General features: G+C 49.3%; 1 protein-coding gene across 1 annotated transcript; it reads right to left on the bottom strand.

The window, feature by feature from the left end:
- Positions 1–18,746: 18,746 nt before the first annotated feature.
- LOC124669940 (ethylene-responsive transcription factor RAP2-1-like) lies at positions 18,747–19,376 on the bottom strand. Its single transcript, XM_047206474.1, has one exon. It carries the CDS (start codon positions 19,293–19,295, stop codon positions 18,747–18,749), a length of 549 nt encoding a protein of 182 aa, XP_047062430.1. The 5' UTR covers positions 19,296–19,376.
- Positions 19,377–20,946: the final 1,570 nt, after the last annotated feature.

Here is a 20,946-nt window from a genome sequence, read left to right as displayed (position 1 = left end):
TTTGGTGTCGGTTGCTTCCTCCTCCGACGACGGCGTTCTCTGCAGCTCCGGCGTCAAGCGGTCGACTTCCTTGCGCGCTCGCGGTCCTCGGCGGCCGTCGTGTGCGCCTCTTCTCCCACTCTGGATCTCGGGCGGCGGATCCAGGTGAAGTTCCTGATGCTGTTGATGTTGAAGCTAGACAAGGTTGCCGATGGAGTAGGGCGGAGGCTCTCCGGAGTTCGAGGTCCGACGACTTCCCGTCCGCAGGGAGACATCTTCTGATCCAAGGCGTGTGGGAAGATGAAGCGGCGGCGCGCCATCGGCACGTCTTGCTCCTCGCCGGCGGCTTTGGTTTGCAGAAGGACTTGTTTGTAATTTTCCACTTTGTTCTGTGCCTTTCTGTAATTTCCTGGCTTTAATATCATCAGTTCATCTCGCAAAAAAAAAAAAAAAAAATGCTGTGCAGCAGAGTCGCTTGTGTGAGGTGATCCCTCGTCAGTTTTACCAAGGGATATTGCTCTATTACGTGCACTATAACGTCTTTTTCTCATCGGCCGGCTAGGATTACGTCCTGACCATGAATATTCAGGAGTATTATTGTTCTGAAGGTGTTGACTGTTGGTGTGCTAGGGGCACATTATGTCACATGTTTGCAACTAGGCCATATATTTGTAACTGAAAGCGAGCGTCGAGTCAGTAGATAGGGGCCTGTTCAGCTCGGGCGATTTGCGGGTTAAAATCTTTTTCGCGTTGATTTGTATTGGTTTAGCTCGGGCTCGGGCGATTTTATTATTATATTTAAATTAGCACAATGGCCCTCGCAAATGCGAGGGAAATATTTGAATATGTTTGATAAAGTATATTTACAAATATGAATACCTACAATACAAAAACAATGCGAGGGTGCAAAACTTTGTTTTCATGTACTTGAACTGAATGCAAAATTTTGCTATGCTTAGCATCTTAAAATTTGTAAAGGAATTATTTTTGTACTTCGTATGAGTGTAGGTGTTTCCGACACCGTGTGTGTTGGTTTGAGATTCAGATAAAAGGAGTAGAAAGATAGTTCGCTACTTCTTCATCTACCACACCGAGCGGGAATCTCGAAGAATAAATTGACGATAGCGGAAACACCCACACACCCATGCGGGTGCGTATAAAATCCCAATTTGCAATCCCTTGGGTTCCCCAAATTTATCAGCTTAGCTTTGAACCATGTCTAATTAAACTTTAGCGCAATCACTTAGTTAAGTTGGAATATACTTCCAAATCTTATTGAACTCGATAACTGTACTCCCTCCGTTAAGGGCATAATATTTTTTTATTTTTCACTTTTGATTGTCGACTTGCCGTTAAACTGATATATTTCTTCTTATCATATACCTGCTTCGTGTTCTGGTTTTATTCAAACTCAAACTTTGCAAAATTTGATAAAATCTATAGAAACAAATATCAATATCAATACTACTAAAAGTATATAATATCAAACCTCAAAAGTGATAATTCTAATATCACGGCTGTAAATGCAGATATTTTTGCTAAAATATATGATTAAAATTTAATTTTTTTGACTTTAAATAAACTCAGAATGTGAAATGAAAAAACAGAGGCAATATAATAGCTTTGAAATATGATTGTTAGATCTAATGTGTGTATCTATGAATTATAGGAAGTAATAGCCATATAACTATCTAAATTGTCACGGACGATTTTCAGCTGGACTCCTATATTTGCTGGTAGCCCATATCTTTTTGTATGTTTAATGAAAATAAATCCTACATTTTAATGATACGCTGATCTAGTTCAAAATCAAAATTGTTGATCGTGCTGAGCTATGTCTTTCAGGCTCGATCAATTTGGCCATGTCAAAAAACTGCCAACACGATCAGCTTTGACTTACGAACAATGGTACTCCGTACCATTAGCTAGCTAGGTTTTATAACGGCCGGTCCCCAATTAGCTAGTTAGCTAGCTAGCTATGCCTTCCAGACTCGATCTATTCTGTCATGTTCAAAAACAGGCAACGTTTTTAACAAAATTGTGTCCTTTTTATATGTGTACTAATTTTTCATTAAATTCTAATCTTTTTCGTAATAAATAGCCTTTTTTTTTCTGTAGTGCTTAGATGTCATGATTTATTTTTGGCATCATCCAGTCAGATATACATGTGCGTGGGTCTCCTAGCATCGCACGTCGTAAAAGGAAAAATCTGTTTAAACAAACCTTTCTTTTTTTCTGCCACGTTAGTTTAAACAGTTACGTACCTCATCATACGTGCACTTCTTCGTGTATTTTTTCTTTGACGCGTAAACATAAGTCTAGATAGTTGTTTTGGCTGAAAATAAAAGTTACACAATAGCTCGCTAAATCTTAACCATAAATTACATATCTGGTAGTCAAAATTAATTTAGATGAATACGTGGGATCCTAATCTGGTACGGTGATAGAAAAAGAAGATAGAGTTGCCCTTTTTTTTGGAGAGACAGAGCTGGCCTTTTCTTTAGGTAAATCATTCGGACTCTTCTTGGTACTGGTTAAGGCGAGAGACTCCGTACCTTTTCAGGAAAAGGTATATGTGTTTTGTAACATGACATAGTTTTTCAGGAAAAGGTATATGTGTTTTGTAACGTGACATAGTTTACGTAACTTTGATCTGACATTTAATCTCATCCGTTACTACTAAAATCATCGAAGCAAGTAATTTTAGCTTATGTGGATTAATAGGTATATGTGTTTTGTAACATGACATAGTTTTTCAGGAAAAGGTATATGTGTTTTGTAACGTGACATAGTTTAGGTAACTTTGATCTGACATTTAATCTCATCCGTTACTACTAAAATCAACGAAGCAAGTAATTTTAGCTTATGTGGATTAATATGGTGTCCAACTGATGATTGGATTGGCTCCATAAGGGCATCTTCAACCGGACGACCCAAACGGACGCGTTGGGCCGTCTGTTTTGGGCCGTTTGGGTGGCCGCCCGGACACGCGGACAGTGGCCCGCGTCCGCGTGTCCGTTTGGGTCGCGCGCTGCACCCAACGCGCGGACGCAGCGCATAATCGGAGAAACACGAAAACAAAAGAAAAATGGCAAATTTAAACGAAATTTGATTAAACATATGCCCTATTTTGGGCAAATTTGTACATAGCCCTATTTTGGGCAAAAAACTAACAAAAGAAGCCCCTATATGGGCTTTAAATTTTAAAGGAAAAACCCTCTATTAGGGTTTGGTCGGCGGCGCGGTGGCCGCCGGTGCGCCGCCTAGCCCCTGTGGGCAAAGTCGGCGTCGTCGTCGTCGTCGTCGACGACGTCCCCAGGCGGCGAGGCACTGTTGTGGCTCGACCGCGCCGGGGACTCCGGCCACGGAGACCACAGGGCATCCTCGCAGGCCGAGTGGGGGTCCGGAGCGACCCGACGATGCGGCGGCGCACGGAGCAGTGCCTCCTCCCTGAGGCGCTGCTGCGTGTCCTGCCAGGCACGACGCCTGGCCTCCTGGCGCCGCCGCTCCTCCACGCGGCGCCTAGCCTCTGCGCCGCCGCTGCTCTTCACGGCGCTCCTCGTCGGCGCGGCGCCTGGCCTCCTCCCACCGCGCCGCCTCCTCCTCGTCCCGTCGCGCCTGGCGGGCCTGGGCGTAGAGCTCCCAGAGCTCGGCTTCCTCCTCCGCCAGCCGCGCCGCTTCCTCCATCACGGAGGTGCGGCCAGTTCGCTTCCTCCTCCGCCGTCGAGATGACCAGCGCGGCGCGGATGTCCGGGTCCTCCTCGGAGGACTCGGGCTTGGGCTCGAGCAGCAGCGGCGGCGGTTGCGGCAATGCCGCGCCGCCGCGGGCGGCCTCTCCGATGTGGAGGCCGCCTCGGTTCCCTCCCAATGGCCGCAGCGCCGGCGGAGGACGGTGGCTAATGCTCGCCTCGTCGTCGTTGGCTCGCTTCGGGGCCATGGCGGCGGTTTCGCTGCGGGAGTGGAGTGGGGACTAGAGTGGAGTTCCAGATCCTCTCCGGTCCCCATTTAATACCCTCCCGGGTCACCGACAAGTGGGCCCAAAGGAGACGAGGCGACGGACGCCCGGACGCGAGCGGACGGCGCGTGCCATCCGCGGCCACGCAAACCTAGCCCAGATTTGGGTAGGGTTTGCGTCGTTCCGGACGCCGCGGCCGTCCGCTTTTGCGGTGCGTCCCCGCGTTGGGCCAGGATTTTGTCCGGATCAACCCATCCGGACGCGCGGGCGCGGGATGGGTCGCCCCGTTGGAGATGAGCTAAGGGCATCTCCAGCGGCGCGACGCAAATGGTCGTTTTCGTCCGCCGTGACCGGAAATGCGTCTGGCACCCTCTCCAGCGGGGCGACGCAAAGTGACCGGGCCGTCCGCGGAGACGCATACCTAGCCCAAATATGCGCCTCGGATGCGTCTCCGCAGACACTGCGCGGACGCCGAAAGTGTCCGCTCGTATCCGGCGGACGTTTCGTCGGGCCCGCCGGCGGCGACCACCGCATCGATGCGTCTTCTCAAACGCGCCTGCGACTGGCGCCGCTGCGTCGCTTCGGCAGTCTGCGCCACGTTAATGGCGATGCCTCGGCTGCCGAGCGGCCGCAGCCCACCTCCGCCAACCACGTTAATGGCGTCGCCACGCGTCCCGCGGCCACCGCATGCCTCCGGCCTATATAAAGGGGCCGCGCCTTCTTCTTCCTCATCCACTCCTCCATAGAAACCCTAACTGCCACAAAGCTCCAGCGTTCCGCCGCCTAGGTGTTCCTGCGACGCAGCCAGGCCCGCGAGGAAGACCATGGCGGGTCCTGGTAGCCGACGAGGCGGTCGAGGCCGCGGCCCTGGACGGCCCCGGGGACGGGGCAGGGGCCGCCGTGGTGGAGCAGCTACGGCCCCACGCTCGCCGTCGCTAGCGCCCTCTTCGTCTTCCTCCGACGTGGAGGGACGCTGCTTCGAGTTCCTTCTCCGCATCGACGACGACCCGCTCGGCATCAAGCGTCTCCCGGACAAGTTCGCCGAGTTCGTCGACGAGCGTCGAGTCGGCGCATTTGCGGCTACGGGAGGCCGGGCTGCAACCTCGCCGCCGGACCGTGGAGGTCTCGTTTGACGGGCGAGGGCAAGATGTACTTGCACACCGGGTGGGGCAAGTTCGCCCGTGACCTGGCGCTCGAGCCCGGCTGCGAGCTCAGCTTCCTCTACGAGGGAGACGGTGAGATGGTCGTCAAGGTCTTCGATGACACGGCCTGCCGCAGGCACTACCACACCGGCGAATCCGCATCGGACTCCGATAGTTAGAACGTGGAGTGTTCTTTCTTTGCAGCGAATCTGGCTACGGCCAGACGAAGCTAGTAGTGGAAGGTTTCTGTCTGTTCGCCTCATCGGTAGAACCAACAAGGGCACCGTTGAAAGTATAGAGATGGTAAACCTAGAGGGGGGGGGGTGAATAGGTTTCTACAGATTTTAATTCTTACTTTGCAATATTAGGCTTTGCGGAATATAAAGGTGAGCCTAATGCAAACTAGGTGAAGCAACCTATATGAGGATACAACTAACTCGAGCACGGAGGCTCTCACAGGCAGTTAAATCACAAGTAAGGAGTTCGGTTAGAGATAACCGATAGCACGCGGAGACGAGGATGTATTCCCGTATTCCCTTGCTTTGCAACAAGGTACGTCACGTTTGGAGGAGTGGAGGTCCCACGAAGGATTCCCCGCGCCACGAAGGCTCACCCTATTCTCCGGAGCCTATCCCACGAAGGAATAGCTCTCTCACTTGTGGTAGACTTTGAGGTAGCCTCCAAACCTTCACAATCTTGCCGGAGCAGATCCACGGCCCGGATGCTTCCGGACTCCTCTTGCCCACCTAGGGTTTCCAAGGAACCCTAGGAAGCAAGCTTCTTGATGAATACAAGGGGGAATAAGATTTGGCTTGGTAGAATGGTAGATCGGGTCCTCCTCTATCGTTTCCCGGAGGGATTTGAGTTTGGGTGGAGGAGGAGGGAGATGCGAGGCTTTTGGTGTTTCTAACAATGGAGCATGGAAGAAGGAGCTCAAGAACGGCTTGTAGTGTAGTGCCTAGCTGTTCGAGAGGTAGAAGAAGGCCTATTTATAGTGTACTTCGAAATATGGCCGTTGGTCACTTGCCACATCGGCAGATTCCTCGAGGAGCCCGGTCGGCCGGATGCGGCGCCGGACGAGCCGGTCCACGGCCCGGTCCGGCCGGGCCATCGACCGGACCTGCCGGTTTCCAACCGGAGCTAGGACCGGGTCTTGACCGGGCGGCGCCATTCTTTCTTGGATAGTGCCCGGATGGCACGAGCGCAAAGGCCGGTTGCCAACCGGGACGCCCGGTCCGGATCCCGGTCCGACCGGGCCAGGAGCCGGAGCGGCCCGGTTCCAACCGGGCGGCGACCGGACACCGGCCGGGCCACTCTTCATTCTTTCTCGGATCTCGTCCGGATGGCACCGGTCCTTGGTCCGGTTGGTGACCGAGCCGTCCGGCGCGCTGGGGCCGGTCCGGCCGGATCCGGGACCGGCCGGTACACGCAAACCTTGCTGATTCTTCATCGAATTGGGGGTCTCCCGTTGCCTTCTTGTTCTATCGATACACCATTATACCTCTTTGGCTAATACCTGTGAATTATCTTGTAGACATGTATTAGTCCAAATACTCTAGCACGGTGTCATAGTTACCAAAATAATGGATAAGGGTAAAATACCCTTACAATCTCCCCCTTTTTGGTATACGATGACAAACCGAGCTAGAGTCACATCTAGATATTATGATAAGCTCTAAAGCTTGATTCCATATAAGATATTACGACAGCTCCCCCATAATGTGTGCACTTGGAGAATTTGCGTTTGAATGCAAAGTGCACCATTTGTGGAATATGAGAAGCTCCCCCAATATCTTTAGGAAACAAGCATGGTATGGACAAGTATATCAAGATATATAAGCATAAAGCATGATTATCCTAACATAGAGTAGCACACATAATAGTCGTCCATACATATCCATACATGAATTATTTGAAGTAGCAAATGGTTCTTGAGAAATCAAAGCAAATACGCACAAGCCATATAAAATCCAAATAAAGCAACTCCCATGGCTTGTGACAATCAAAGAACCCCGTGATTCTAGACTCTACTCTCTTCTCCCCCTTTGGCATCGGAACACCAAAAAGGCGAAGAAAAGAGGAGAGATGCTAGCGTCCCATCAATAGAACTCGTGCCCCGTGGATGGAGAGCTGCCATCACCATCCTCATCGTCGGCTTCTTCATCATCATCCTCACCATTGTCATCCTCATCACCTTCATCCTCTTCATCATCAGCATCAGCGGTAGGTGCACGGGCAGGTCTAGGAGGGGAGCACCAAAGTACAAGGAGGGATCAAAGTTCGGAACATCTCATCGGAGAGGAGAGGCATCTCCCGGTTTGGTGCATGGACAGGCTCCAACTCAGGGCCAGGAGGAGGAACAGGTGCATTCCTAGTAGCCATGAACTCATTTTGGCGCCGCCTCGTCTCTTGGTTCAAAGAAAGACTTTGATGTGCAACATCATTGGTGTTCTTGCACATCTACCATAGGCTAGAGAAGAACCGTGAGACACCATGCTCGTGGGCGCCTAGAGTAGGCTGGAGCTAGCATGGTCATGGCGTTCCTTGGACCGGCGCTCGGAAGGCCTCATGGCGGCGACTTCCGGTCTATCACCTTGGGCGAGGTACCACGAAGGCTGCCATCCTGACCCGTTCACCTTGCGTATTGAGAGGTGCTGGCACAACCCTGTTGATGAGCAGCTGAACATACTGGGCAAGATTAGGAGTCAGTCGTTCACGAACACAGCGCCGTAGCTCACAGTAGATGAGATCACAGCCGTCAATAAGTTGCTGATGCTCAGGATGGCAATAGTACATCAAGTTCAGATGGTATGCACGACATTCACTTGTGTCGCCAATCTTGCTAATGAGACTCTCTCGGAATAGCTTGGCAATGATAAGGTATGAGTAGTACATGCCAGAGATGGTGGGAGGTCCAGATGCGGGATTCGGAGGATAGCAAAAGGCAATGTCCCCTCTGGTGAACGTCTGCTGAGAATAGATCTTGAAACCACGAGCACGGCCTCCACCAAACCCCAAGGCTTCACAGAGATCAAGATAGTTGCAAGTGTATTTCGTTTGCCGGTCATCCAAGTCATAGTCCTAGTTGCATCATCATGGAAAAAGAGCGTGCAATGAAACTGTCTCACCAAGATTGGACAGTAGCATCCATCAGAAGGTGTCAAACACATGAGGTCATACAACCCCATCCGCCTCAAGGTCTCAACCACAAAGCGAAACTTGGTGGTTTCATACATTCCAATGACATCTTTGATGGCCTTGGGCATAACAATGGTGCCAGACTTCATATGCTCCTGGGAGTTATAGTAGTCGTTCCACATGACTTGCTGTGTCTTGGTCCAGAAAAACTTATCTCCCCCTTGGTAAGTAGGTGCCTCATACCGATAGGGGTTGGACTCTCTAAGTCTTCTCCATGCCCCAACTTGCACATCACCAACATGGTAATCTGGCAATACCTCATCACCGTCTTGTGCTACATGTTTATCTTTCCTTTTATTTCTAGATGTCTTGTTACGGCCCCTAGCTGAGCTGCCACCAGTGGTCAGAGCTGCACGGCCACTTGCAAGCCTTCCTCTCTTGGCGGTAGTGCCACGATCCTCACCGCTCCAACTTCCTGTGAATCAGCAAAATAGCACAAGAGGGAGCATGGGGGATAAGTGTACATGTCATCAGTATATATGAGGAAGCCAAAAGCATAGCCTATATCCAAGTGTCTCGACGAAGTTATGCGAAAAAGCTGGGCTGGCCGGCGCAGGGGCCGGTCAGACCGGACGGTGGACCGGACCAGCCGGTTGTCCATCCGGTTGACCGGACCTGGCGCCGGACCGGCCAGTTGAGAGGCCGGTCGACCGGGCTGTAAGCCGGGTTATGTTGAGGTGTGATGTTGGCCCAGAAATTCGACACAAAATCATGCAAAAACTCACAAACTTGAACATAGACTATACTAGGAGAGTGAACAATGTGCATAGGCATGTGAGACACTCTAGTTGGCATGAGGACTTACTAACCCTAACCCTAACCCTAATTTTTCTCAAAGTTCCTCAAAATGTGGCAATGGGGGAGGAAAAGTAAGAGGGAGAGGGGTAGGGAGAAGGAGTTACCCGAAGACATTGTCCTCTTTGCCCAAGTGAGCAGGAGGAACACGTGAACAAGAGGTTGAGGACCAAATCCCCAAGATCTCCCAAAATAGCTTGGGAGGAGCCAAATCCTTTGGTGAAGAGGCTTGAGGGATCCCGATCTATGGTGGAGTGAAGTTTGGGGAGAAACTAGTGGGGGGAAGGGCCTAGGGCGTGGTGGAGCTGGAGGGGGCGGCGGCCATGGAGTGTTTGGAGGTTGGGGAATAATGAGGAAGAAGACCCAAGGGGTATCCTTCTCCAAATTATAACAGCCGCCCGGCCGGTCGTGCGTCCGGTCGACCGGACTCGGCGCCGGCTGATCCGGCCCGAGGGCCGGTCCAACCGGGCCAGTGACCGGCCACTCAGTTGTGCCTCGTTTTTGCCTCGTTTTGCCCCTATTCTTTGTGTAAGTGTGTATGAATGCTCATATGATGATGACATGTACATATAGATAGATAGTGGATGATGAGATGAGCATAGACATGGGGTGGGGAACACAAAATTCTCTAGGCATACCCATTGGAGTGAAAATCCAAACAAGATGTAAATAGCAACAATGGGCATGATTCGAAGTATAAATCAAGAGTCATAAGTCATTTTTGAAGTGATTTTTGCAATAAGATCATTTAGCCTTGTATAGTCAAATCAAGTTGCAATTTGAGACTAAATGAGGGGCGGGGGATTACTCCCCCTATGTGAAAGCGCAAATGTCATGTGACCTCGAAGAGACGTGCTTGGGTCCATATAATGACATTGGGTCTATTTATGTTGCACACATGGGTATGCATCATACCAAGACATGGTAAGATGACTATCCCCATATGTGCTATGTCTCTAAGCTAGATAGTTAGATAAATGCAAGAATATAGTGCAAGAAGTTGATTCAATCCAAGTTTTTAGGATCAAGAATACCAAGTTCTCCTCTCAAGTTTACAAACCGGGCTTCATCCAAAGGCTTAGTGAAAATATCCGCCAATTGGTAGGTTGTTCCCACATGAGTGAGATCAATATCCTTATTGGCAACATGATCACGTAGGAAGTGATGGCAAATGTCAATATGTTTGGTGCGACAATGTTGAACCGGGTTATTGGCGATCTTTATTGCACTTTCATTGTCACATAGAAGAGGCACCGTACCAAGAGACACACCATAGTCTTTCAAGGTTTGCTTCATCCATAACAATTGAGTGCAACAAGATGCCGCGGATATATATTCGGCTTCGGCGGTGGATAAAGCGGTGGAGTTTTGTTTCTTGGATGACCAACTCACCAATGACCGGCCAATAAATTGGCAAGCCCCGGAGGTAGACTTCCGGTCAACCTTATCACCGGCCCAATCGGAGTCCGAGTAGCCAATGAGTTCATAGGTTGACCCCTTTGGATACCATAGCCGAGAGTAGGAGTGAGAACAAGGTATCTTAGAATCCGTTTGACCGCCATCAAATGGCTCTCCTTAGGAGCGGATTGAAAACGAGCACACATCCCTACACTTAGCATGATATCCGGCCTAGAGGCACAAAGGTAGAGCAAGGATCCTATCATGGAACGGTATACCTTTATGTCCACATCCTTCTCACCGTCACATGAGCCAAGTTGCCCCTTTACGGGCATGGGTGTCTTCATTGGGCTTGCATTGGTCATGTTGAACTTCTTGAGCATGTCCTTCACATACTTTTCTTGAGAGATGAAGGTGCCTTTTGCAAGTTGCCTCACTTGGAAGCCTAGGAAAAACTTCAACTCCCCCATCATGGACATCTCAAATTTCCTAGTCATCAATTGCTCAAAAGCTTTGTTATGATTGGGGTTAGTTCCACCAAATATAATATCATCAACATATATTTGACATATAAACAAGCCACCCCCTTTAACCCGCTTGGTAAAAAGGGTGGAATCGGCCAGTACCCATGCAAAATCCATCTTGTAGTAGAAAATCCCTAAGGAACTCATACCAAGCACGTGGAGCTTGCTTGAGACCATAGAGTGCCTTATGGAGTAAATACACATGGTTGGGTCGGCATGGGTCTTCGAAACCCGGGGGTTGAGCTACATATGCGGTTTCTTTTAGAGGACCATTCAAAAATGCACTTTTCACATCCATTTGGTATAGTTTGAAATTGTGGAAAGATGCAAATGCAAGCAAAAGACGAATAGCTTCAAGACGGGCTACCGGCGCAAAGGTATCCTCAAAGTCCATACCTTCTATTTGGGCAAACCCTTGCGCCACTAACCTTGCTTTATTTCTAATGACAATGCCATCTTCATCTTGCTTGTTCTTGAACACCCACTTGGTCCCAATGACATTGATGCGATGATCCTTGGGTCTCTCAACTAGAGACCATACTTCATTGCGGGTGAAACACTCCAATTCTTCTTGGATGGCAATGACCCAATCCGGATCAACCAAGGCTTCATGTACCTTGAGTGGCTCAAAACTAGAAACAAACGCATGATGTTGACAATAAGTCATAAGTAATGCATGGTGTCTACGAGTTACCACTCCTTTTGAGATGCTACCGAGGACAAGATCTACTTTCATGTCACTTGCCCTTGTAGCCGCCTTGATCTTCCGAATGGTTCCTTCATGATCAATGAATTCATCTCTTGCTAATACTTGATCATGAGGTACAACTTGAGCTTGAACATGAGTTGAAGATGTTTCTTGATCATCATCATGATCTTGCTCAGTGGGTTGAGGACTTTCTTCTTGTTCTTCGGGATGTGGCTCATCTTGAGTGGAGGATACATCTTGGGTTGCACTTGATGGTTCAACTTGAGTTGAGCTAGGCTCAACTTGAGGTGAGCTTGATACTTCTATTCCATCACCTTGATCATCACTATGCACTTCCATGGGCCGGATGTGTCCAATGCCCATATGCTTGATGGCACTAGATGGATCATCATCATTACACTGCAACACATGGAACAACTTGCTCCACTTGGGAGCCATTATCCTCCAAGAACACCACGTCACAAGATACTTCAATAGTCCCCAGTGGACCGGTTGTAGTATCTATAGGCGTGAGAGTTCTCCGCATATCCAACAAAAATGCCCTCTATAGTTCTAGTTTCAAATTTACCAAGCTTCCCTTTATTGTTCTTAACAAGACATTTGCATCCAAAGACATGAATGTACATGACATTAGGCTTGTTACCTGTGAGAAGCTCATATGGAGTTTTGTTGTGGAGGGGCGGAGGAAGAGCCGGTTGGAGTAGTGGACAAGCTGTAGAGATGGCTTCTCCCCAAAAGTTGTGGGGTGAGTTGAATTCACTCAACATGGTTCTTGCCATCTCAATGATAGTCCGGTTCTTCCTTTCAACAACACCATTTTGTTGAGGGGTATATGGAGCTGAAAACTCATGCTTGATTCCCTCATCATCAACAAACTCTTGCATAGTGTAGTTCTTGAACTCGGTGCCATTGTCGGTCCTAATCGCCTTGATCTCGGATTCATATGTACGTTGAGCTTTCTTGGCGAAGGTGATGAACTCCCTATGGGTCTCATCCTTAGACTTAAGGAGAAAGACCCAAGAGTATCTTGAGTAATCATCAACAATGACAAGTCCATACTTGCTCCCACCAAGAGTATCATAATGTGATGGCCCAAAGAGATCCAAATGAAGGAGCTCCAAAGGCCTAGATGTGGTGACGATACTCTTGATAGGATGTTTCTTCTTGAGTTGTTTTCCCGCTACACATGCACTTGCATACACGATCTTTCTCAAAAGAAATGCCGGTTAGTCCAACAATGTGCTCACCCTTTAGGAGTTGTTTAAGATTCCTCATGTTAACATGACCAAGGCGGCGATGCCACAACCAACCTTCGTCATGCTTGGCCGCCATTAGACATGTGGAGGGAGATGGGCTCTCTTTCGAGAGGTCAACCACGTAAAGGTTGTTCTCCACATATCCAACAAGGACCAATTTGAGATTGTCACTCCTAAAGACTTGCACATAATACTTAGTAAAATATGAATTGCAACCGGCATCGACAAGATGATATATAGAAAGCAAGTTATAACCAAGGTGTTCAACAAGCATGACCGTCTCAAGGCACAAGTCCTTAGAGATTGCCACCTTGCCATACCCAAGTACCTTTCCCTTTGAGTTGTCACCAAAGGTAATGCTTGACTTCTTGTTAATATCTTCAATGAATTGGTCAAGCACACCTCTTCCTCCGGTCATATGATTGGTGCATCCACTATCAAACACCCATTTTGGACCACAGGAGGAATACCCCTACAAAATCAAGTAGAGGATTTAGGAACCCATTGATTAATGGGTTCCCTAGTCATGGCAACAAGATCTTTTGGTACCCAAATCGAGTACCCTCTATAAGCATAGCCATTACGAGGACCAACATAGTTAGCATAAACATCACCATAATAATCAACAAATAAAGCATAGTGATTGTTTGGCCCAGTGCGGTCACCACTAGTGGCTTTGCCCTTTGGGGCTTTGCCATCATTAGTGACCTTCTTGTTCTTTTCTTGAGCGGGCTTCTCTTTCTTGTAGTTGTTCTTCTTGTAGGGCTTGGGAACATACCCAAGACCATACTTTTGATTGTTTGACCTTTGCTTACTCAAAAGGTCATCCAATCCCATCTTACTCTTGTGGTGAACTTGGCAAGTTCTTTCTTCAACCTAACATTTTCCTCAAGAGTAGTTGCTTGCTCACAATCCGATTCATTAGGATAATAGTTGAGACCATATTTGGTTACCAAAGATTCAAGATATGTATTGGTCTCAACATGCAAAGATAGTTCCTCTTGTAAACGAACATGTTCCGCAACAAGCTTAGCATGCTCACTAGTAAAGGTGGTGGAGGAACTAGCAACATTTTTATCAACAATAGAATGATTCATTGATTCAAGAGCTTTAGAGTAGGATTCTTGGAGTAGGTCATGGTTCTTTCCAAGTTTCTTGAGCTCATCCTTGACAAGCTTGTTAGCTCTTTCAAGGTGGTCAAGATCCCTAGTGAGAGAAGCATGAGCAACTTCAAGTTCCTCCTTTGATGCATTAAGCTCTTGGGTCAATGATTGAGCCCTTTCAATAGTTTCAAGATCCTTAACTTTATCTAGTTCATAAGTTTCAATTTGTTGCTTAAGACCTTGAGATATGCACCTTTCGATTTTTAGCTCTTGTCTTAGGAGATTGAATCTCCTTTCCTTATCATTCAAATGATATTCTAATTCCTCAATGGACTCATCCTTTTCTTTGAGAGAGTCCATCAAGAAATCAAATTTGACAAGAGCTTCACCACGAAGGGTGCATCTAACATTGTAAAGTTCCTTAAGCACAGTTAATTCATCTTGATTTTCAGCTTCATTGTCAAGGACACTAGACAAAGAAGGTGGGGGTTCCATTACCTTGGTTTCTCTTGCCATAAGACAAGAGCCAATGGTTGTAGATGAGGAAGAGTCGTCGGAGTCATCATCTTGAGTTATTCTTGCCATAAAGGAAGAACCAACATCATTCTCCGTGGAGTAATCCTTGGAGTAGTCATATGTGAAGAGTGACCCGGGCTTAGAGAAAGCCAAGCCGGCCACTCCGGCCTCCTTCTCCTCATCTTCCTCTTCTTCATCGGACAAGTACTCGGCCCCAACAAAGGCTCTTCCCTTGTTCCTCTTGTATCGGTCATTGATTGGGTTTGGCTTCAATCTTGGCTTGACCCCTTTGATGAACTTTGGCTTGTCTACCCTTTTCTCATAAGGGCACTCATTTGCAAAGTGGCTCTCTTCATCACAATTGTAGCAAGTTCTCTTCTTCTTCTTGTCATTGAGGAGCATTGGCAACTTTCCCTTGTACTTCTTAGCAAAGAAGGCAAAGTCGGTAGCAATGTCACTAGTTGAGGTCATCTCCTCATCTTCCTCAATTTCATATTCTTCTTCTCCTCCATGGTCAGCTCTAGCCTTGAGGGCAAGGTTGTGTGACGCTTCATGGTTGTGTGAGGCTTCATCAACACGGTTCATTGCCATGATCATTTTTCCTGCCTTGGCCATGTTTTCATTGGCGGCCACATAGGAGACTAGATCATCGGAGTTCAGATCGGCACTCTTGGTCATGATTAGCAAGTTGAGTGCAAGGTTGGTATCTTCTTGCTTGACAGCAATCATTGCAATGACCTTGGACTTTATGAATCCTTCATTCATCTCAAAGCCGTCGTCATACTTCTCAGCACCAAGTCCCTTGATCCTTACTCTAAGAGCACCAAGCCTTGCATAGGCATCGGCTATGGATTCTCCTTCTCGAATCATGAACCGGTGAGCTTCTTGCTTTGCGGTCTCGTAAAGAGATGATTGGATCAAATCGGTTCCCTCTTGGAGTACTACGATTCGATCCCACAACTCTTTAGCGGAGCCGATGTCATTGACTTGATCAAGGAGCTTGCGATTGATGCCACTTCTAATCTTGTCACGTGCGGAGGCATTGAGTTGACGGTTATAGAACTCGGTGGAGGTCAACCGAACGGGATCTTGTGGCTCCCGGTATCCATGAAGAATGATCTCCCATAGCTCCACTACTGCAGTACTGCGAATATGAGATTCCATAGAAGATTTCCAATGTGGAAAGTGAGTTCCATCAAAATGGGGAACGGTCCCACTATGGTTTATATGAGGCATGGGTGAAGTGTTTCTAGGATAGTCATGGTTAACTTCATGGAAGGATTCCTTAGAGGCCGAAACCCCACTAGGAGCTCCTCCGGTAGTTAGGTTCTTAAGCATGACGGACATTTACGCCATTTGGCTTTGTAGTTCATCCTCCTTTTTCTTCTTCTCGGCCTCATATGCCAAGAATCTAGATTTCATTTCTTTAACCGAAAGGTTAGAGTCATCATCTAGACCCTCGAATAGTTTTTCCATCTCACTCTTAAGGCGGTGAAGCCCTTAAAAAGAGTCCAGGCTTTCATACCAATTGAAAGTATAGAGATGGTAAACCTAGAAGAGGGGGTGAATAGGTTTCTACAGATTTTAATTCTTACTTTGCAATATTAGGCTTTGCGGAATATAAAGGTGAGCCTAATGCAAACTAGGTGAAGCAACCTATATGAGGATACAACTAACTCGAGCACGAAGGCTCTCACAGGCGATTAAATCACAAGTAAGGAGTTCGGTTAGAGATAGCAGATAGCACGCGGAGACGAGGATGTATTCCCGTGTTCCCTTGCTTTGCAACAAGGTACGTCACGTTTGGAGGAGTGGAGGTCCCACGAAGGATTCCCCGCGCCACGAAGGCTCACCCTATTCTCCGGAGCCTATCCCACGAAGGAATAGCTCTCTCACTTGTGGTAGACTTTGAGGTAGCCTCCAAACCTTCACAATCTTGCCGGAGCGGATCCACGGCCCGGATGCTTCCGGACTCCTCTTGCCCACCTAGGGTTTCCAAGGAACCCTAGGAAGCAAGCTTCTTGATGAATACAAGGGGAATAAGATTTGGCTTGGTAGAATGGTAGATCGGGTCCTCCTCTATCGTTTCCCGGAGGGATTTGAGTTTGGGTGGAGGAGGAGGGAGATGCGAGGCTTTTGGTGTTTCTAACAATGGAGCATGGAAGAAGGAGCTCAAGAACGGCTTGTAGTGTAGTGCCTAGCTGTTCGAGAGGTAGAAGAAGGCCTATTTATAGTGTACTTCGAAATATGGCCGTTGGTCACTTGCCACATCGGCAGATTCCTCGAGGAGCCGGTCGGCCGGATGCGGCGCCGGACGAGGCCGGTCCACGGCCCGGTCCGGCCGAGCCACGAGCCGGACCGGCCGGTTTCCAACCGGAGGCTGGGACCGGGTCTTGGCCGGGCGAGCGCCATTCTTTCTTGGATAGTGCCGGATGGCACGGGCGCAAGGCCGGTTGCCGGCCAGGACGCCCGGTCCGGAGCCGGTCCGGCCGGGCCGAGAAGCCGAGCGGCCGGTTCCAACCGGTCGCGGCCAGGACAACGGCCGGGCCACTCTTCATTCTTTCTTGGATCTCGTCCGGATGGCACCGGTCCTTGGTCCGGTTGGTGACCGGGCCGTCCGGCGCTGGGGCCGGTCCGGCCGGATGCAGGACCGACAGTACTCGCAAACCTTGCGATTCTTCATCGAATTGGGGGGTCTCCCGTTGCCTTCTTGTTCTATCGATACACCATTATACATCTTTGGCTAATACCTGTGAATTATCTTGTAGACATGTATTAGTCCAAATACTCTAGCACGGTGTCATAGTTACCAAAATAATGGATAAGGGTAAAATACCCTTACAACCGTCAATCCTCCCGCTGGATTTTCCAGTTTGGGTGACTGGGTGTGCCCTCGAATATTCTTTCTTGGCAGCGAACATACGGAAATCAACACAACTGGTTTCTATTTTTAAAATATTTATATTTGTGTCCACCATGGTACAAACTATGTATTAGTTTGTGTAAACCATGTTCCAAACTATGTATTAGTTTGTGTAAAATAATCTTCCAATTTGTAATATTTGGAAGTATGTTGAAATGAAAAAGAGAAAAAAAATATGCGTCGGGCCGCTGGAGCCAACCCCAGACGCAAACGGACACGCGGACGAAAACGATCATTTCAGCGTCAACGCGCGCAGACACTAAAATGTGTCGCGTCGCGCCGCTGGAGATGCCCTAAGTCCATATGTGTGTCTCACCGCCTTTTGGCCAACTTTTGGTGACAAGATACTGCTTAATGATGGGCTCGCATGATTCCAGAAGAAACAGGTAAACAAGTACACTAGCACTCCAGCCGTAGTGCAGAAGGTGCCGGTCCAATGGGTCGACACCTGGTTTGATGGACCGGACGTCTGGCTCCACGAATCTTCCAGGGCGGCGTAATCAATTGCCGACACGCACGCATCATTAGTCGATAAGACGCATCACAAACGCACTAATCCACCCACAAAGGCCAAACCTGATGAAAACCTCCGGCGGTGGCCGACACGGCAGAGGAGGAGTGGAAGAAGCCCGTCGTCTCTCGCCAAGGCGGCGCCGACGCGTGCGCTAGCAGGCAACGAAGGCGATAATCTGGACGCGCGCAACTGCCATGATGATGGCGTAGCCTGTAGCGATGGTGAACAAGAATCCACACATGAGGACGAAGATGCATGGAAAGATTGCTGAAGCCTGCTTTGTTTGCCGGTATTCTTTCTTTTTACAAACAACAACACTCCTACGTGAAGAAGGCCATGCGCTTTGCCTTGGCTACACACGCCCACGCACACGCACTCACGCACACTTTGTCTCCTACCCCAGCTGCCGCTACTTCGCCGTCGTCGCCGCCTCCGACCGGACGGTGATTAACTGGTAGCCTAGAACCCCACTTTGGCCGACCTGACGGCGACGCCGCGGCTCCATTATTGATTTCGGTTGATTTGGGTTGTTTCCCGAGCTCACCCGCATATCACCGAACACCTTGCGTGTCGGCTCCATGCTTCACCATACTTATCTTCTTGCACTGGACTACTACTAGTATCTGCTTGCTTACCCATACTCTGCTACTGCTAGCTAGCTGCTACTCGCCTGGCGGACTAATTAAGCACTAGGATTGAAGAAGGCGAAGAAGATTCGGCTGGGGGTTTACACTTCACTCGTCGTCGTCGGTGTCCGGGGTGGGCTCCCGGTTGAGGTCGGGGTGCTTGGCCCTTCCGCGGCGGCCGGACGGGGACGGCGGGGGCGGGGAGACCGGAGGCCCGCCGACGCCTGCAGAGTGCAGCGCGTCGACGCGTGCGCCGACCTCGGCCGCCTTCTTCCGGATGGCCGCGGCGGAGAGCGCCCCTCCCGCGGCCTCCTTGAGGTCCGCAACGGCGGCGGGAGCGGCGCCGTCGAGGAGCTGGTCGGGGAAGTTGAGGCGCGCGGAGCGGCCGCGGAGGTAGAAGACGGCGGTGTCGTAGGCGCGCGCGGCGGCGACGGCGGTGGCGTAGGAGCCGAGCCAGATCCGCGACCGCTTGTTGGGCTCCCGGATCTCGGCCACCCACTTGCCCCACTTGCGCATCCGCACGCCGCGGTACTGCCGCCCCGCCGCGGCTCGCCCCGCGCCGGCGGACGCCGGCGGAGGCTTCGCCGACAGCGGCTGCGCGGGCGTGGGATGGCGCTGGTGGGCCGGCGGGTAGAAGGCGGTGGCGTCCGTCTCCATGGCCGGCTGGCAACCAGTTCGGCGGCGGCGCGTGGGGCGAGTTAGTTGGTGCGTGCGGCGCCTGCCTGCCTGCGGCGTGGGGCGTGGCCTCTCTGCTCTGGGCCTGTGGGTGGTGGTGGGGGTTATAAATAGCGGGTGATTAAGTGCGTGGCGCGGCGGGGTGATTAGCGAGGAGGCGGTGGTGAGTTGGTGGGAGGGCGATTACGGGTGGGATGGGGACGGAGGAGATATCTAGTGACGCTGCTCGATTTCTTCTTACTTTTTTTAATATATAATCGTCACTAACACTGGTGCTCTGTTGTCCGCATGTATAATGGTCGATTTTAGATCATATGTAATGTATTTTTGTATTTGTTTGGGCTGAGCTACGGATATTAAATCGATTTTGTTGGCTCATGTGTTCGGGTAGCTCCAGAGGACTAACCCATTTTTTCAATAGCAATTTTAATCCATAGAACGAATTTACAAAGTACAAAAAATTTAATTAAAAAAGACTACAAAATAAACCCTAGCTAACTAGGCCGTACGACATGGCTGCCTACTCGTCGTCGACGAAGTCGACGAAGACTGGAGGCGCCAAAGGCCACGGCCAGTGTAGAGCCTACTGAGGTGGCGGCGGTGTTGGTGTGGGAGGAGTCGTCGAAGTAGTCACTGACCTCCCTTGGACCTGCATGGACTCCCGCAGTTGAACGACGAGACAATCCCATTGAGCGAGAGCTCGCTCTAGGCGACGGCCATTTCGATGGTCGCCTCCTCCTCTGCGAGGTTCACTGGCTGGAACTCCTGGTTCACGCTGACGCTTAGAGCAGATGTATTGTCGTTGTGGACTTCTTCTTCATCCTCCTCATCGGGGCTTGCATCCCGCCAGGAAATTGGCCGGTTCTCGTCTAACAGACGGTGCGGGAAGTGTAGCGGGACATATCAACGGTTTCACGGTTTTTTTCGTCTTAAAGGCACGAGAGGAGCCGGCCTCGTACTTATTCTTCATCTTGTGGGATGGCCAGCCCTTTCCCAGGGTATATATAATGATAGAGAAGGCATGCCTTTTATTAGCGGTCCACATCATTTATCATTTAGAGAAGACACAAAATATAAGTTTTACAATCTATTACTTTTTGTTGCCATCCCTAAGAATAATTGAGAATCAATTAAATTTTAGAAAAAAAATTGGGTTCTTAAGGGAATACAAATGGTACAATGGAAAAAATAGGCTTCTCTTATTTTAAAAGGGATCATCCTTTAGCTAAGAGAAGACTGTTTATATTTCTTCAATCTCTCTCCTCGAACTAAGCAAAAATCTGACGTGGCATTCTCAAAAAAAGGCTGATGTTACCACATTGTACATGCCCTTAGTGCATCTGGTTTGCACTCGATTTTAGACCATATGTTATATTTATTTGTATTTGTTTGGGCTGAGCTACGGATGTTAAATCTAAATCGATTTTGTTGGCAAATGTGTTCGTCTATCTTGGGTAGCTCCAGAGGTCTAACCCAATTTTTCCAATAGCAATTTTAATCCATAGGAATTTACAAAGTACAAAAAAATAATTAAAAAAGACTAGAAAATAAACCCTAGCTAACTAGGGCGTACGCCATGGCTGCCTACTCATCGTCGACGAGGTCGAGGAAGACTGGAGGCGCCCAGGGCCAC

The sequence above is a fragment of the Lolium rigidum genome, chromosome 1, assembly GCF_022539505.1.
Source record: "Lolium rigidum isolate FL_2022 chromosome 1, APGP_CSIRO_Lrig_0.1, whole genome shotgun sequence".
In the NCBI taxonomy this organism is placed as follows: Eukaryota; Viridiplantae; Streptophyta; class Magnoliopsida; order Poales; family Poaceae; genus Lolium; species Lolium rigidum.
The sequence above is the reverse complement of the archived record's forward strand: the minus strand, read 5'-3'. Positions and strand labels throughout refer to the sequence as shown.